Here is an 18,798-nt window from a genome sequence, read left to right on the forward strand (position 1 = left end):
ACCAGTGCTTATGTTCAAGCCCATTGTTCTTTCATGTTTGTTCCTCTCTGCCTCCTTCTGCTGAAAGCTGAATTTTACCACCTGGCTGACTCCAGACTCAAGTTAACTTGAGCATAATCCAACATGCATGGACAACAAGGCAGTGAGAACAGACCTTATACTGAGATAAGCTTATCTATCACACAGGCCTGACTACTCCTCGGAATCCTTTTTTAAACTACAGTTGTTTTTTTTTTCTGAATATCAACTAATTTTCACCTAAAATCTTTCCAGGCAAAGCATTTGGCAGCAACTCATTGCAAAATCTGTCTTGGTTGTAAGACAATGGATTGTATTTGAAGTTCAAATGCATTATGCTTTAAATCACAGCTGGTGAAATTTCTTGGATTGAAGCCGGTATGTCTTAGTTATCTGCAGCCTTCTAAAAGCTAGAAAGATTTCAGAAGGTATTTCAGTTCCATTAACAGAGCAATCTATTCCTGAAGAGTCACTTCTGTGAAGGCTTCCCTCTCCTTCCCCTGGTTATGAAGGAAACGTTGTCAATTCAGACTAAGGGACCACAGTTTAGATCATAGAATCACAGAAGCAAAGCTTGGAAAGGACCTACAAGATCATCTAGTTCAACCATCTTCCTATCACCATTACTACCCACTAAGCTACTAAACCATTTCTTGTAGATGCCAAATGTCATTCAAAACAAGTCCCTCTTCTCACTGACAACTTGCTGTCAAGCTCCCTTTACCATGTAGACGTTCCCCACAATATTATCAACTCAACATTAAATATGACTTTCATACAGAGCGCTTGCCCAGGCACTAATTTATCAAGACTAATTTTGAGCATCCATTAAGCAACCAGAAATAAAATTACTTTAAGAACACTTGAGATAAACTGCCTCACACTCTCTAAGGCATTCATTGAAGTTTTATAATTTTTGTTGCCTCTTTCAATAATTCAAGAGACAAGCCACCACTGGGAACAGTGTGAGTCCTTCCATCCCTTCCAGCTGACAAAAATTCAGAGACTTCAAGAAGAATCTTGGGGAAAAGGATGAGAAAAAACACACAAAGAGCATGAACTACAGACATTAAGATTTATTGCTCATTTCCCCATTTGGCAAAGCTGTCAACCCACCACAGTTCCATGTGGGAATTATCTCCAGAAGCCCCATGGCCTCTATCACTGTGCCAGCTCAGATAACGTGACTACCGACCTGCGTGCAGCAGCTTGCTGCTTACTGAACAGTTGGAAACAAAGGTCATCCTTCCTGATACTGAATTCACGGCAGGATCTGGGATCTGACATTGTTTGGTACAACCTGCTGTCAGCTTTCAACAAAAGAACTGGGGGCATCCAGTGGGGAACGCCGCTTTTCCTGAGTTCAATTCCCTCTGCAAGAAGCTGCTACTGGGAGGTTCTTACACAAAGTCATAGGCATGAGGCCAAGCAGATTTTCTTTTACCACATCAATTGGAAATAGTTTGTGTTGTGCTTTGAGGCAAAGGCTCATAATTATCCTACTAAGTATGCTGTTCTCTTACCAGCACTACTGATGGCATAGTTTTTCCTTAATTAAAAAAAAAAAAAAAAAAAAGACAATAGGTCCCTTTCCCTGTGCTTGATTGCACTTCTTCATTCTTGCTGCTGTATTTTATTTGTGATAGGGTTTCTGGGTTGCAAGTCAGCTCTTTTCCAGCTGCTGAGATCTGGTTCCTCTTTACGTGCCTGTTCTCTCAGTGTAAACAAGCAAAGCTTCTCCAACTCCGCTGATCACAAGGCTGTAAACAAAGGATACCACAAATTCAGCATCAGGCAAGTCCCTTTACTTGATACAATGCCAAACAGCACAACATGAAGAGAAAGGTACTCATTTGTCTAAATATATTTCAACCTAGAGACAGTATCCCTGGTGATGTTTTCTTTTGTCTTGCTAAGAAGAGGTCAATAAAAGAAACATCCTATTTTACTGATCCCACCAGAAAAGTACTCCTCTATATATTAGGGCTACATAGAGAAGATTGCATCTAATGAAGAGGATAACTGTATTCTGCTCTGGGGAGATCCCCCTGGCCTGGGGAGGTCAATAGCAATCCCTGCACTTACTGCAGTTTGTGAGTAAGCTGCTGGAAGGGCGCTGCCCAGTCTGCAATGGCAGCGGTTCCCGAGTGCTTCGTTCTCCCACTGCTCACAGCACAGTGCTGGCACACTGATCTCCAAGGCTCGGGCTACAAGCAGGACTCCAAATTAGGATGAATGGTTCTTACTAGCAAAACCATTCATTGAACTAAGATGTCAAGCCACTCAACGTGTGCAATAATCCCCAAATCTGAGAGGAACAGGGTAAGAAACTAACTCTGCTTTCATAACAGTGCAAATCTGAGTGTACTGACCTTTCCTTTGAGCCTAATGGCTTAGTTAGCTTATGAAACAGAAAAGCTCCTTAATGAATTTCATAAACAAAACAAACTTTTGTTAAGTTCATTTTTAAGAGTTGGGTTTTTTTCCAAGGGAAAAAATACAGACATGTGAAGCTGAAGGCTCTCTAGTGTTTAACAGCACTGCATTCCCTTATATCCTTAGTTTTGGTGTTTTAGAGATCACATACTCCCCTTGATCCTGAGAGGAACAAACATTAATAACATCAGCCTTATACTTACTCAGTGAGCAGCCCTGGGAGGTAGGTGCTGGGCAGATTGCTCTGGGGATGGAATACCTCAGGTTGTGGAACTACCACCAAGGATCAAGGGGCTGGGAGGACTGCATGCTTTACAAATAGATCTAAACCACATGCGTCCATGAGTACATGAGCGCTTTCTGGAGAAGATTAACTTCATGTCTTGCTTAGATTTCATCTCCAGCTACAAACGCATCCTCTGCATTGTTTTCTTTGAAAGTCGAGGATGGATAATAATGAATAATAATTCTTTTTTTCTAAGGAGAAAAGACAAGAGAATATATAAAGGGCTATACCCAACAGTTTTAGAAACGACTCTTAGAATCATAGAATCGTTTGAGTTGGAAGGGACCCTTAAAGGCCATCTAGCCAAACTCCTCTGCAATGAACAGGGACATCTGCAGCTACACCAGGCTGCTCAGAGCTCTATACAGTCTGTCCCTGAGGGTCTCCAGGGAGGGGGGCATCCCCCACCCCTCTGGACCTGTTCCAGTGCCTCATCATCCTCATCATAGTAAACTGCTTATAACCAATCTAAATCTCCCCTCCTTTAGTTTGAAACCATTTCCCATTATCCAATCACAATAGACCTTGCTAAAGAGTCCTCTTGCTAAATCTGAAGTCCCTCTTCAGATACTGAAAGGCCACCCTCCTGTCTCCCTGCAGCCTTCTCTTCTCCAGGCTGAACAGCCCCAACTCTCTCATCTGGGCTCACTGCTCAAGCCTGTCTAGATCTCTTCTCTCCTTTTTTCTTTCTATAGTTATATTTTCTACATTTTTTAATGGAGGCTTAAAAAATGCCCAACCTGTCACTGCTGTAGCATTCTAAGTGGTCCTATATAAAAGATACTAAATTATACACCAGTGCTCTATGAAAATGTACTTGCACTCAAATTGCTTTTTAATATCTTATGGCTTAACATTAGAGGAGAAGAACTCCTTTCTGTAGGACTTCAGGCACCCTCATGCCCACCCAACCCATACTCACCAAACTACCACGCCAACAGAAACCATCATTACAGCTTCAAGACGAAGCAGGGCTAAAAACCATGGCTAAATGCCAACTTTTTTTTTTTTTTTTAACCTTTGGTTTACCATCTGCCAAATCCTGTCTTCTGTTTATTGTGGAAGGCACAGCTAACCAGATTTGATCATCACTCAGAAATTAATGTATGATATGGTCCACTGCAACACTGGAGCAACACTAAAAAACTCAGTGATTAATGAAGTCACAAGTGCTCTGCAGCTGCTATCATCTAAGAAACTATTTTGAGAGGTTTGCTGATTGCCAAGGCAATACCAAGACACAAACAATAATGGAACTTAAATATGGTTTTGAATTGTAACAATGAAAGGACAACAGTGGTCTAAGGGCTAACAAGAAGTTTCTTTTAATGATGCAGATGTGTTCATTATTTATATTTGCTTTCAGTGCACGCAGAGCATGTGCAGCTATATGGGTCTGTGTGTTCACGTTCCCAGTGCTACACATTTTTTTTAGCATACATGTCAGTGAATATGATGTGATATCTGTATTATAAAAAGCTTGCCCCTAGCACGTAGGACAGATTGAAGATACATGTAAACATGGTCAGGAAGTGCAAGCTAACGGCCTGTACCAGGAGCATAGTATGTACATTGATACTAGTTCAGTCTCATATACACATAGGCCACATAAACGTATTTCTAGAGCTACAAAAAAGCACTCCTGATTTGTTTTAGTATTTGAGATTACATGTATCTAACACACATGTGGGGATATATATTCACACATACATATGTGGGGCTAGTTTAAACTGAGATTTTCCTTTCTGTAACTTCTTCGTCACACCTGGAAAAAGAACATGCTAATTTCATTCAGTGCTAGGCTGAATCTTTAGAATGACAGTCAAACTCTGAAGGACAGTTTGACTCTACAGCTTTTCAACAGCAAGCAGACTTCTATTTCCAGTAACAGATCTATCCCCAGCGATAAAATCCCTTCTTCAGTATTTTTTGCAAGGCAGAAATACTAAGGTCCATCAGCCTTGGACTGGGATTGCCTTTTGCTGAGCAAACATAGATCAAAAACATAGATCAAAAACATAGATCAAAAACACCGTCTCTGGTTTGCAATCCAATCCTCTGCATCACTACCTAAAAGTTTCAGAATGGGCAATTTGTAAGGTGTGGCCATGTATTACAAAATCCAGATACAGCTTTGGAAGATCATTATTATTATTTTTCTACTCGTATTTTTGCATTCACAGTACAGATGTCATTGGGGTCTGTTCAGAAACATGAATCCATTGGCTAAGAAGACGTTATTACCAAACCATGATTCCTATATTTTAGTTCCTATTCTGCCACTGATTTATAGTATGACTTTGAATGGGTCATTTATGAGCCAGTTGCATCCATTTATCTAGCTGTAAAACACACTGAGTGAATTATGGTGGGGCTTACTGTCCAAAACGTCCACGTTCTCCCACAGAAGCAGAAGAAACAATCTTCTATTTGTATGACCATACTGAATCCGTCATTGGGCACCTGGTTCTCCTTACATTCAAAATATTACTAGCACTAATAGAACTTGCCATTTGAAAAGTGTTTCCATATGAAGCATGGTGTGGAAATTCATTTTTGCTGTTAAGAACAAAGCCCATGTAGGCACTTACCAAGAAATTGTCAGTACATTGGCAGTCATGGCAAAGAAGAACGGTGATAAGCTAGCAGTGATAACCTGTAAAATTGAAAGGAAAAAAGAACGAAAACAACCTTGTGACCTTGTGATATCACAAATGAAGACTGAAATACTTCAGCTGAAATTAAATCTCTGCATACGTAGTCACTTTTTTTTTTTCTTTGCTTTTTCAACTATTAGGTTCCATAGCAAAAATAGGAAGTCAGTGGGCAGAAGAAACCCAATGGGACTGTTCTAAGTGGGGAGTCATTGCTGAAGGTGGAACTTCCATTCCTGCCAAACCTCCCTCCCCTATGTGAGAACAGAGCCTACACAGAGGAACCTCCTTTCTCCTCCGGCCAGAAACAACAAAAAAAGGCCCAACACCGGGGGATGCAGAGCTGTGCAAGCAGCCTGGGGCAGAAATATGGAGTAGTGTTGGGAATCACATTTCAAAGTCAGGTTGGATATGGCTTTGAACAACTTGATGTACTGCAAGGTATCCCTGCCCATCACAGGGTGGCTGGAACTAGGTGACATTTAAAGGCCCCTTCCAGCCCAAACCATCCCATGATTCTAGGAAAACTTGCTTCTCATTAGGTTAGGGGGTCAATGGAGCACATAATGCAACTATCACACACTGCAGCTGAATTTTGACTCCTACAGAATGTGGGATACAGTAGAGGCATGGAATCAGAGCAGAAGGTTCCCTACTGCATATGCCAGTTGTAGAAATCTGGTAGTTTTTATTTGCCTACAGTAATGTAGACTGGGGAGATCAGTCAGGTGCCAGGTTTTAAGAGCCTCGTATTTCAGATGAGAATGAGAGCCTGAAGTGTATCTGTGGGTGTAGAGAGGACAGGAAAAAGAAAAAAGAGAATGAGGTAAATAAAAACCATGCAACTTCAATGGGTAAGAAATCTTTTCTTACACCAAAGAGTCTGGGCTGAGAAGATGGGGGCACACAACTTTACATTTTTGCAGCACTGATCCCAGAAACAGCTAGTTCCTGACATAGAATGGCTCGCAACATATCCCAGTCCCTGTTATGGAGCTACCACATCTGCAGGCTGCCCTCAGTTTTGCACATTTTGTTGCCAGATGGATAATGTAAGATGGAAAGAGTTCAGAGAACAGTGACAGAGTCATTAGATGCAGGGATTGATTTGCAGTCAACAGTTAGGATAAGCAATGCCTGTGGGAATGATTTACAAATACTTGGGAAACATGAGCACCAAGGAATGAAAGCAACTATTTAGAATAACACAAAGTTGCCCAAGTCAAAAGATGAAATTAAGAAACAAAACATTTAAATAATTATCAGCTAAGATTTCCTAATAGTTGTTTGTCTAGCTGATTCTCAGGAGAGACAGTAGAAACCTCGTTTCTTAAGCTGTTAGAGACCTGTTAAAACACAAATACATGTCCAGCAGGGAAGTAAATGATTCTCTGTAGTAAACTCTGCACACCAGAGGTCAAGCTGACAGTGTGTTAGTCAATACCCATTGTATCTGCCATGGCTGCATTTTAGAAAACAGGTTTCTGAATCTGGACCGCAAGCAACAAGAGAAGAAATGCTTGTACATCAGTCCTCCAGCCCCACTGAAGGAGTTAGTTGGAGGGGGGCAATAATGTAAACCTGTCAGCTCTCAGCTACATGTCAGTAAAATACATACACAGGTGGACACATGAATAAGTAAACACACCCAGAAGAGACTGAGATGGGAGCAGGATGAGCCACAAACTGAGAGTTATTCTTCAAAACTCACCTGTCCACGCTTAGGTCACACTTTGACCTGTTCCATAATCATTTGCAGCCAAAGGGAGCTGACACAGTCTGAGCAGCCTGACCACTCTGAAGGTGCACCTTTCATGCACTTTATCTCTTATGCTAGGCTGGATATCTGTCAGTTCCAATGCAGCACTCCAACATACAGCTACATCTCACACCAGAGGGCTGCGTTATCCCCTCGCACACCTTGCAGCAGCTGCAGTGATCTACACAGCTTCCCACTTACATCAGTGTGAATGACCATGGAATTACTGGCACCAAGCTTATCTTAGGCTAATGCTAATTTATTATGAAAAAATACACAGCATTCGTTACCAAGCATGTAAACATCAATTTATGAAAGATGGCAGCTGTGACATTTACAGAGTGTTCTTTTCTTTAAGTTGCTCTCCTGAAAGAAACTAAAGTGCAGCAATTGAGAAGTGACACAAGTCAAAGCTGTGTCGCCCACTCCATCTTAGAGTCGTGTTTATTAGAATCTTGAGAAGAGGCCAAGAGCAGAGAAACAAGCATTTAAGAACCCTGCGAGCGCAGGCCTTATCAAAAACAATACACCATTCTACTGCCACCATCCCAAAACACTGCAAAAATGCTCCTGCGGGCTGCAGCCTTTTGGACCATCGCTGCAGAACACTGCTGTATTTTTGAAAAGTTATGTAAGAGTGCCTCCGTGCCAAAGAGAAACAAAATGTGGGTTGGAAGAGCACATGAAGTAAGTGTGCATAAGGAAAAAAAAGAAAGAAAGAAAAACATCACTAAAATGTCCAGCTTTGATCGTTTGTGTAAAAGGTGCACATTTAAAAATAAAGAAACAAGTTTTCAGGGAATCTAACCATCAGATTTGCTCCAAGGGAAGACTCTAAAGGCACTCCAGCCACATTGTTCAGAAGCCAATTTTCCTTTTACTACAGTTCAACATTTCTTGAAGTGTTTTAAGTGCACATGTATTTAGCTTTTAAGAAAATACACCTACATTGATGTTCTGGATGTCCTTTGAAATAAAAATCACGCTAAGTGCAGTAATCTCTCTTTCTTCATCTTAAAGGTCACAGTTGTCCTCCTAGGCGTTCAGCTGCTTTCGGAAAAGGAGTGAGCTTGCAAGACAAAGGAAAGCAAGCAAACTAAAAGGTAATGACTTTCAAATCTATTTTAGTGCTGAGCCACTGAAACTAGGAGGTGGAAAGGAAAATTTTAATTAGCTAAAACCAGTCTGTTTTGAACAAAGCCTCCCCGCATTTTGACACTGTTACAAATTCCCCCAACTGATAGAGACATGATGGCCGAACCCCAAATATTTTAGAAACAGGAACAGTTCCATGAGCTCTGGCTACTTGTGTGCTTGTAGGAACTGTGATTGTGCAGTGCTGCAAAAGCTGTTTTTAAAAACATTTATGCTGTGAACGTTTTCGCAACATTCTGAAACAGCTTTCAGTGATTAGGAAAAAAATCCAAGTGTAGCATCATCTAACAAAACATTTCCATGTGAGCTGAAATTGTTCCTGAGAAATCTTTTCAAATGCCTCCTTGTCTATCTCCCCCCCCAGAAAAAAAGATTGGTTTTTTTTTTTTTACTTCTTAAAATAAACCATTCTACATTTACCATGTCACTCTGTTGTAGAATGGAAACAACACGCATTTGAAGGGAGCACACAGTTAACACTTTTCGACGTTAATCTCAACTATTTTTATAGTTCCAGTTGCTGATTTATTTAAAGTTATTTTATACATTAACAAAAATGTGCACATTACAAAGGACATTTGTTGTCACAACGAAGAACAGTTTCAGTTCTTCACAAGACATATCAGCATTGAAGGAAATAACTGCACCTTTGTGGTGGGATACTTATCTGGAACCAGGATAAGTATCTGTGAATAAAAGGAGAGCGCTCCGATTTCCTGCGCTGCTCCAGGGGCCGATCCATTGGTCCACCCTAACTTACTCTACCTGAAACAGCTTGCACCGCAACGCAGACAGTCTGCACCAGCTAGGATTGCAAATCCCACCAGGAAGGAGAAGAAGGAAGCTTAGAGCAATGTTTACCATGAGCACAGCATCCTTGGACATGCTCAAGGCGGGGTTGGATGGGGCCTGGGCAGCCTGGTCTAGTGCCAGATTTAGTGACTGACAACTTTAGGGTTGGAACTTGATGATCTTTGAGGTCCCTTCCAACCCAAGAGCCATTCTATGATTCTATGCATTCTGTAGGACTGCTGGAGTAAAGACTGGTTCTGAGTAGTTAGATAATGAAACAAACAAACAAACAAGAACCAGAAGGGATTTCTTTCCATAGATCTTCTAATAGAAGGAGTGAAGAAGAACCAGACAAGAAAACAGAGGGTGACCCTGTCCTCTGTCTGGATTATGCCACAGAGAATTGTTATACAACAACAGCTTTTCACAACTCACTTCTTGTCATTACTTCTGATGCTTGCAAGTACTAGAAGTGGGGTTGGACTCAGCTAGAAAAGTCGCAAGAGCAGAGAAACGCACTCATTCCTCAACTTATATCATGGTCTTCACAGCACAAAACAAAGCTGTTGAGATCCCTGCTCCAATCTCTGAATGGGAGTGGCACACTCTGACAAGATTCAGTGATAAGGAAAGAACTGAACATTGCAAACAGTGAAATAGAAACCAAAGAGGCTGGAGCCTTTTACCTAATGTCGAGAGACATGCAAAAGCTCCAGAGTTTGTGCACTGCAGAAATGGCAGCCGTCAAAGAAAACTCATCAGAAGTTGGTAAAGCATGAACAGTGGTGAAAGAACCTGGAGTAAGGATTGTGAGGAATCCCTTTAGAGGAAAAACTGTTTTTCTTCTGTGGTGTTAGAAAGGCTGAGCTTTGGGTACTGGCACACCACAGCTTGACCAGGCAGAGGAATGTGGGGCTCTAGAATTTCAACCCACAACAAGTGGGATGAGCAGAAGTTTCAAGCTTCTTGGTTAGGAAAGATTCCTAAATTCAGTTCCTCATTAAAATGGGTGAGAACTAGCTAGATAAACATTCCCTTTCTAACCAACCTATCACTGATCCTCTCCATCTCTGACTTCACAGTTACCGTAGAGAAAGATTTTCAAGCTGCAAAAGCTGACTTTGGATTTTGAAAATCTAACATTTCTGAAGTGTTTGGGAACTTGTTATTTATATCGCCAACAACACCAATAAGGACATTTTCAAAATGTAGATTCTCATTTAATCTTCCTATCTGAGACTGAAAGACATGGGGAATTTAGTCCAGACACGACCACAGTTTGTTAATATTACAACTATATTTGCGCATACCACATCAATAGTACATTTCCTCTGATTCATTGTTAAACTACTAAGTTAAATGTCACAGTTCTTGCTGCAAATGAACACAGAATACATTATAATGAAGTTTTCCTTAATTTGTGTACACACAGCCAATCTTTGTAACCTCCCTTCCCCAAACTGCCAAAACCTCTGTCCTTACAAAAACGCGTATTTCATCCAAAGACAGTGTTTTGAAACAGCTCATCAAGTTCATTCACTGTTCAAAATAAATCTTCCCATTTATCAACAGGTCATCTTCTCAAAAGATCAGGAAAAAGCTTCTGATGTGTGTAACCTTTGTTTTCACCCTGCTGGTGGAATTAAAGCAATGTCAAGCTTTTTATAGACGTAATATTTGTTGTGTCCCTGTTCTGCATGCTTTAACCAGCTGCTAAGATAATTGTCAAAGATCGCCAGGGAAACGGATCACTGCTAGTACTGCTGGAAACAGCTACATCAAGACAGTCCAGTGCTATGAAAAAGGCAAAAATTACAGCGGGTAAAAACGACTAACAATATTTGTTCCTTTGTTTCTCAAGGGACAGCCGCTTTGAATTTACCGAATTTCAGTGTTACATCCCTTTTGTGTGTACGTCTACTTGAGATTAAGCATATGTACATGTATAAGACGCTTGCCAGGTAGGGAGATCTTGCAATAAACAACAACTTCAAAGCAGGAAAGTAACAGTTAATCTTCCAGTGGTTTTCTGAGCTATTAACACCGTTCCACTTCCTCCTTGTTTACATACATTTCTCATTTCAGCTGGACTACTGGCCAACTCTCTCTAGCTTTCCTCCATCTTGCTACATTCAAATGTAAGGCAGACTTTGCCAGGGGGTAACTTCTCTGAACTTTAGCAAGAATATTTTGATTCAGAGATCTAGCAGCTCCAGAAGCAGATGAAGAAAGAAGGCACTGACTGGGACAGTCAAATATGAGAGAATACTGAGGGACCTGACTCTCCCCTAACTAAACCCTTACTAGCACAGTCCACTGTGCACTGAGAAACCTTTGAAATAACCCAGAACTTGAAGAAGATCTTTGTAGATCAGGTGCTGACTGTGAAGTTATTTAAGTTACAAATTGCAGCAAGTCAGCACTGGACATTCAGAGACACCAATAAACTCAATGATTACTGGAGGCTGTTGCAGGCACAGGAAATCTACCTCAGGTGGGCAGAGTAGGCAGTGGAACAAAAATCCCTGCAGTAGATGACAACCATGACAACACAACTTCCCTTGCAAGAAAGATAGGATGGGACTAGAACTAAAGTCTCATCTGGATTGTTTGAATAGAGAAGGGAAAAAAATACAAAAAAAATGTGGAGGAAAAAAGAAATATATGATTTTTCTCCCATAGTCATCAGTCAAAATAAAGTACCTTTATCATTTCAGATACTGTGCACAGCAAATCCTCCTAGACCTGCACATCACCTGTTTGGCAAGCAAAATCAGACCAAAACCAATCTTCACTGTTCAATTTCAGCTCAGTCCGGGGAGTGATCTGCCATGGAAATAAGAACTTCTCCAGAGTGGTGGCAACATGGCAGTGGTAACAGAGCTGGCCATTTCACAATCCACGAAGCATGGATTCAGCCAAACAGCTGTTATACCAGCTGCTGTAGATCTCTTTGAGATGCTTTGTTTCATATCTGCCTAAATGCCTGCACAAATTGACAGCTTCCCTAAAGTACGTTTTCCTCAAAAGAGGCTTGGTCACTTTCCTCTGTCCTTTGTAATTATAGTTTTAGAGCATTATTAGAACAATAACAGCAAAATCAATCGGTTCCCCATACAGTGACTCAAAAGGAGTCAGTGCCTAGACATGCACTGGCAGTTGAACACTTAAAAATAAAGATAAAACTTAGTTCTAGTTTAAACTAACCAATTTGACTTTCATAGCAATTAACTTCTCACCCGCTTAAAACCACCTACACGTTGCATTCAATGCATAGGGATGAAGAGTCATTCAATAAATGACAAACTTGGCAAAATGCCCTCTAACATGTTTTCAAAGCAGAAGCATAAATGTTCACATTTAGCAAAATCATTGAGTATTTTTAAGTTTCATTTGTTTTTTATGTCTACCAAAACTAAACAGAGTATCTCACAGAGGAGATCTATATCTCTTAGCTCCTCAACTGCTATGAGAAAGCGGATTTCCAACTTCCATCTAGCAGGATTGTAAAAGTCAGAAAATCCTGTTTTTCCATGCCTGGACATGCATATGCTTCAGGAAATAGGCGTATAGTCTCAACTTTTTAGCACAACTATGAACATTTTCTCAGTACTGTATTTAGTATATACTTTTTGTTTCCAGGATGCGATGACTAACACAACCAAGACCCCAACTTTACAGAAAGTAAAGATGGATATGTGGGTTACTGGACTTAATTAATAGATTTTGTGTGAGAAAATTCTCCTATTACGAAAGATAGGATATCATGTCATGTTTATAATGATCAGATGTGAACAAGACTTCCTATTTCAGGAAGGCCTACCAGTGTATAAACACACATCTACAACCATTCATATATACACACATACTATATATAGCATGGAAATGCATAAACATACATCACTGATGGGATATAACTGAAGAATTACAAGTACTCATAACTCATTCTGACAGATATCCCAAGCCTTTATAAAAAACTTCTGCCTCTTTTAAAAGATGGTATTTGATTGAAGATTTTCTTCTTTTTGGAAACCAAAGAGCCACTTCACACAAACATCAGATTTCTTTCATAAAAAAGAGAAAACAAAATGAAGAAGCATGTGCCCTCTGTTATATATGGATGTAATGGTCAAAACATACATTTCCCCTTTCTGGGACTGATGGGATAGCTGATAATGATGATAACCTTCAGTCTATAAAGTACAGAAAGGTTATAGTACTTAATTCAATTCTTACTGTGCCACTATTTATATTTAAATGTTTCTCTTAAATGTGACCACTGAAAATGTAATCCAGATACTGATATTTCTCTCAGCTTTAATCTTCTGTACAGAGGAGAAATTAAGTTCTGCCTGAAGCAGGCTTTGCTGATACAGAATCATGATCAATCATGATTCAAACAAGTGGGCATATATGCACCAGACTAATAGCATCTGTTTAGATAAGTTGTGCAGATGAGAAGCACAATCCATGTAGCAGCTGAAGACCAGTCAAATAAGGGCAAAAAAGGTCATTTAAAGAGGAGTAAACAAAGGCTTCATTAGGCCAAGTAATTTTGATTGTCTTTGCTGAGCAGTGCTTTGTCTTCTCTTGCTGCTACAAGACTGACTATTAATGCATATCTAATCAAAAGATTAAATACATGTGTTTTTCTTGGTTATATCAAACTAAGTCTCAGTGCCTCCTGCTTCATGCATTGTAATGCTGAATTGCTCTCTTCCTTTGCCATTCAGTTTGTTGAGGAATCTCTTTTTCCTTGCATTCTGACCTGCTACTGTAATGGCCTTAAACTCTTCCTGCCATCTCATCTCTCCCTTAAAACCTTTGATCTCAGAAGCTGGCAGGGCAACATAATTCATCACCTTGTTCTTATTTTATTAATTATTAAATATTTGTGTAATGGAGCAAGCATTTGTCAAATAACAGCAACAACAGCGGCAGTGAGTGTTCTATTAAGATCACTAACATCAATTGGAGTGAACCAAGGCATGGTTTAAAAAAGTTAACTGGTTGATGTCAGAGGCATCAGGAGAATTTGCAGCAAGTCTGCAGTTAACACACACATCAGAGAAAAGAAGGGATCTCTATATTGACCTTAGCTTATGGGAAACTTATACCCCTTGGCATGCAGCTTGTTAGTTTTTCCACTTCTGTCCCACAAAGATTTTCACATGATGTCTGCTTCTGCTGAAAATACTAGGAACCCATTAATGCCATCTGAGTGGATCTCTACCTGCAAAAAAAACATGGCATTCTTTTTTCTTTACAGCCAGTTGTCTCAGCACTGTATTTTACTGAATTTTACTGGTCAGTAATATGGTCTACTGTATTAAAGAAGTATTTATTTTGTCTGATTTTTTTTTTTTTTTTTTTTCAGTTCTGGGGAATGGCCAGCTGTTCTAACGTTCTGCTTCTTAAAATACTGCAATAAAATACACTTCATCTTATGTTAAGCTCAGCAGTAGCCTTTTGGCATTTCAAGTTGTTGTTCACCTCATCTAACCCTTATGAGATTATGAAATAGAGGTTACTGTAAGAGACAGAGAAGGCTGATAACCCACGTAAGAAGACCCTATTTTTCATTGTCACACTTCAGAGGCAAATTGAATAGGCAAACTGACAGTTTGCTCTATGTATCTGGCCCAAAAGAAATTGGCTGCTTGCAAAGGACTGAGCTTAGCATCTGCCAGTGTCTGTCTTCCTTCCAAAATCCAAAGGCTCCAGCAGGTGGGCTGGTAGCCAGATCAGGCAGGAATGATCACTCTAACAGCCTGCCTTACAGCATCAGGATCTCAGACTAAAGGTGAAAGATGAGGCAATTCCAAGCTCCTCACAGGTGAACTGTGACCTCCCCATAGTAGTGGCTCAGTGATGACTCAGCTGGCGTCCAGGGAATGAATCTAGGGAGCAGAGAGTAAAGCTCTCGGCAGTTTGAGTCCATGAAGATGAGAAAAATTAGCCTGAGTTTCCTGGAGGTAGAATACATTGGCATTGTGGTAGAAAACTGTATTTGTAGGAAAAGATAGCTTTTAGAGACTTGTGATAATTCTTCACCATTCAGCCCACCATTTCATAATTCTCACTAAAGTCCAAATTAACCAGGCTGATACTTTCCATCACTCTCAGTTCTCTCTGGAAGCATCCAAGAACAGAGTGCAAGGGACCGTGACCTCTGAAAGAAGACTTCAACAGTGATGTAACCAAGGCAAAAAAGGGAACAAAGGCAGATATGTTATAGGCTACATCAACGTGCTTCCATGCGCCCAAGGAAACGAACATTTTTCCAAAAGACAGGTTGGCACTCAACCTGCCACGCAGTTGGGGAATTCCATGTTTTGGTTACACTCTCACAGCATCAGATGGAAACCCCGATTAGCAACACTGTGAGAACTATCAGACGTGCAATGGAACTCACATCTCTGGCCAATCACCACACATCTTTGTGTTAGAATGCAACCAGTAAAAACAGTACAGGCATCAGCAAATGCGATCCTTTGACAGACAGGATGAGACACAATGCTACCACTGACCTCTGCAGTCTTGACCTTGGTACACCCCTGACACTACAGGGTCACAGGTCATTGTCAGTGCAATGCTTGAGAATTTTTTGGGTTCATCTTCAAACCTCATCTTGCCCTTAGGATCACTGCTATAAGTGCTATAAAAGACCATGCACAGAGAGCACAAATGTTGCTGAAAGGCACTGTTAGAGGCAACAATGACATCTAGTTTAAGGGGAATACTTTAGGTGTGAAAAGCAATATAATGCCCTTTTCCCATTATTATAACCTATAGAAACACTTAGATAAGTGTTCATACTCTTTGTCAATACTAAAGCAATTTTCTGTCATGACTAACTCAGAACTCTGTGGGGATATCACTAGTACTAAAAATAGCATAGGAAACTTTGGGATGCGTAATTAAGTTTTTTTTTTTTTAAATCTGTTAGCAAAAAATAGCAAGTTTCCATCAACATCTCTCCCCTACATACAGCTTTGGTATTTCTGTGCATGTATGAAGTCCATTTCCTATTGTATCTCCCATCTCATGGCTCCTTTGGGAAAACCTGATTCATAAACAAGCAATTCCCAGACCAGATAACTAAGACCCTTTGCTGACCCCTTTCTGTACAATCCAACAGTAACAGAGCCACAGTCTTTGCCTTGCCACTTTCTGATGTGTTTTTGCTGTTTTAGTAATGATGTAATGGAAATAAATCAACATGCTATTATTATTATTATGCTAAAGATTGCAGAGAAGAATTGGTATTCTTTAACCCTAATTTTCCATTCAAAACCAACAATCTTTCCAAGGCTTTCTAACCATTCACTGATAGAAAAGGTCAAAATATTCCATCAAAAACCTTAAAGAAGTGATTCTTGAAAAAATATTTTTTAAGGCCAACACATCCTTTAACACAGCCAATCCATTTTGAGTAAAGGCCTTTTATGAACAACAACACAGGGTTACGCATTCAGCACTGTGGGCGTCAGCAGTCCCAGAGTGTCCCATAGCAGTGATGGAAGCGACCACAGCCTTTGGCCAAGCACTCACTTAGTAATGTTGAGGAAGCTCTGTAAGATGACCCATTGCCTTCTGCCCTCTTGGGACAGCCATCCATAGCAATAAGCATGGAGAGAAAGCTGGAGTCGGCACCTTCCTTCCCATGCTAGCTAGAGATAGGACAGAAACAGCCTGCAGTCATATCCCATGATTGTGTGAAGCTTATGTACCTTCCCTGAGCACCACATCTTTCAGGGACTGAATATAAAGCAGGGGACATCAGCCATTCAGTCTGCCTCCCCCACAGCTCTACAGCCATTTGCTAGCTTTCAACAAAAGTCAAAATCTAAACCCTTAAGAAACTACCCAGAGTGAGATTGAGAAATGAATGCACTGAGATTTTGCACATTTTTGGTTCTGAGCTGGAAGGGGAAGAGAGATGGGAAAACTCATTCCAGACAGCATCATCTCACTGCCATGAGAAGTTTCTGAAGAAAGCAGCCTGGAATGTGACACCAAGTGCCTATCAAAGGTCAATGATCAGGCTCAAGATTTGTGAGTTTGGAGACATCTCACCCAGGAAGGTCTCTAAGAGTCAAAAAAAAAAGCAGCCAGCAATCCAGATCTTGAAAAGAACCAAGAACCAGAAAGGGGAAGAACCTGGCTACTTCTTGGTCATTTTTGGAAGCCTACATCAATTAAATTTTGAAATCTTCTATATTGGTATGTTAGACAGCAAAGTTTTCCCATATAATTTTGGCATTTACATCAGTATTACTGATAGAAAGTATTTCCAACCCAGTCCTTATTCTTTTGTCATCTCTTTGGCACACTTATGATTCATCCCCCAGCCTCAGCTCTCCATATATAACTAACTCTAGGAGACTAAATAGAAACACAGGAGAATGGGAATCAATTACGCAGAGGAACCGACAAACTTGCACCCTCTGCAATTCAAAATTCCATACATCAGGCAAAATCTACTTTTAAATTGCCATTTTCTACTGTCAAATCTATAGAGACAGTCTCTCAAGGGCAGGGGAGAAAAAAATACTCCAAATCAGCACTGCTGAAGTTATCTTTATGTTCAAGAGAATGGCAATCCCAAATGTGCACAGTGCACTGGATATTAATGATGGACAGAAGGAAAACTAATTCAGAGCATCTCTTTGGGCTCAATTTATCAATTAGTGTATGCTGAGATTGTAAATCTATTATACTGAGCACATATCGTAGTGCAATACTAACCCTGAGCTGCAACACACATCTTATGTACTTATCTGTGTGACCCTTTCATGCCCAGAAGTTGTGCAGTTGCCATTTTCAGTGGATACACAACTGTAGCTCTATACAATGCCTGTTAATAAATATCTGAAAACTTGCCATTACTTGGAGATGCAAAATCTCCAATAAATCTCAGCTATTCTTACAAGACAGCTTTTCTGAATTGTGCTCACGCCGCAGGGAGCCTGTGCCACTTAGCTTAGTGGTCATGTAGCACAGAGGTGTTGTTATGGAGACCGATGTCTTCCCAACAATTACATGGCATAATTAGTTTTGGATGCTACAATGTAACTATCAAGTTGTCTCCATGGAAACTACTCAAAACCTTACACTTACAGGTTTCTGCAACTCGTCTTTTTTATAATCTATAAGATGCAGTTAAGAGCACAATGATTACCTCACCAGCTCCTCAAGTTCAGCTCAGAAACACATTTTCTCTTCTTAGGTATTTTACCATCCCGATGGTGACTGACAGGAATCAAGTACGTGTGTCAAGAATAAAATTACATATTTCATACAGTGAGGGCTGAGCACAAATTAATGAGAATTTTTACCATCCTTAGTCATGTTTATGCAGGTGCGTGCATATCCACGTGCGTAAAAGTACATTTAGCATGGAGACAGAGCAAGCTCACTCCTACTTAACTCCTCCTTGGCACACATGAAAGCATATAGTTGTGGAAACGCCCTCTCTCAGGTTACAGATGCACTTCAAACCCCACTGGTGCACCACCAGCACAGACTGGTCGATGCTAGCACACAAATCTCCCTCTCACATGGAGATTCTCTGCCTTGCATCTGCAGTTTTTCCAGGTCAAGGGAGCAGATATCTTGAGACAGCCTTGCATGCAGCTCATACTGTGTTTATGGAACTGCAGTGGGAGTTTATGACATTCTTGCATAAAGATTTG

General features: G+C 40.4%; 1 protein-coding gene across 6 annotated transcripts in view; it reads right to left on the reverse strand.

Annotated features, from left to right (window-relative positions):
- Positions 1–1,079: 1,079 nt before the first annotated feature.
- The window catches only part of TMEM241 (transmembrane protein 241), a 50,383-nt gene continuing 32,664 nt past the window's right edge, over positions 1,080–18,798 (reverse strand). For all 6 annotated transcript variants that reach the window (XM_052704617.1, XM_052704618.1, XM_052704616.1 and 3 more), the window contains 2 exons: positions 5,332–5,396; positions 1,080–1,778 (listed from right to left, as the gene is read on the reverse strand). In XM_052704617.1, the coding sequence (XP_052560577.1) occupies positions 1,718–1,778; positions 5,332–5,396 (126 nt within the window). In that variant the 3' untranslated portion in view covers positions 1,080–1,717. The remainder of the gene's footprint in view (positions 1,779–5,331; positions 5,397–18,798) is intronic.

The sequence above is a fragment of the Tympanuchus pallidicinctus genome, unplaced genomic scaffold, assembly GCF_026119805.1.
Source record: "Tympanuchus pallidicinctus isolate F22 unplaced genomic scaffold, pur_lepc_1.0 scaffold5, whole genome shotgun sequence".
Lineage (NCBI taxonomy): Eukaryota > Metazoa > Chordata > Aves > Galliformes > Phasianidae > Tympanuchus > Tympanuchus pallidicinctus.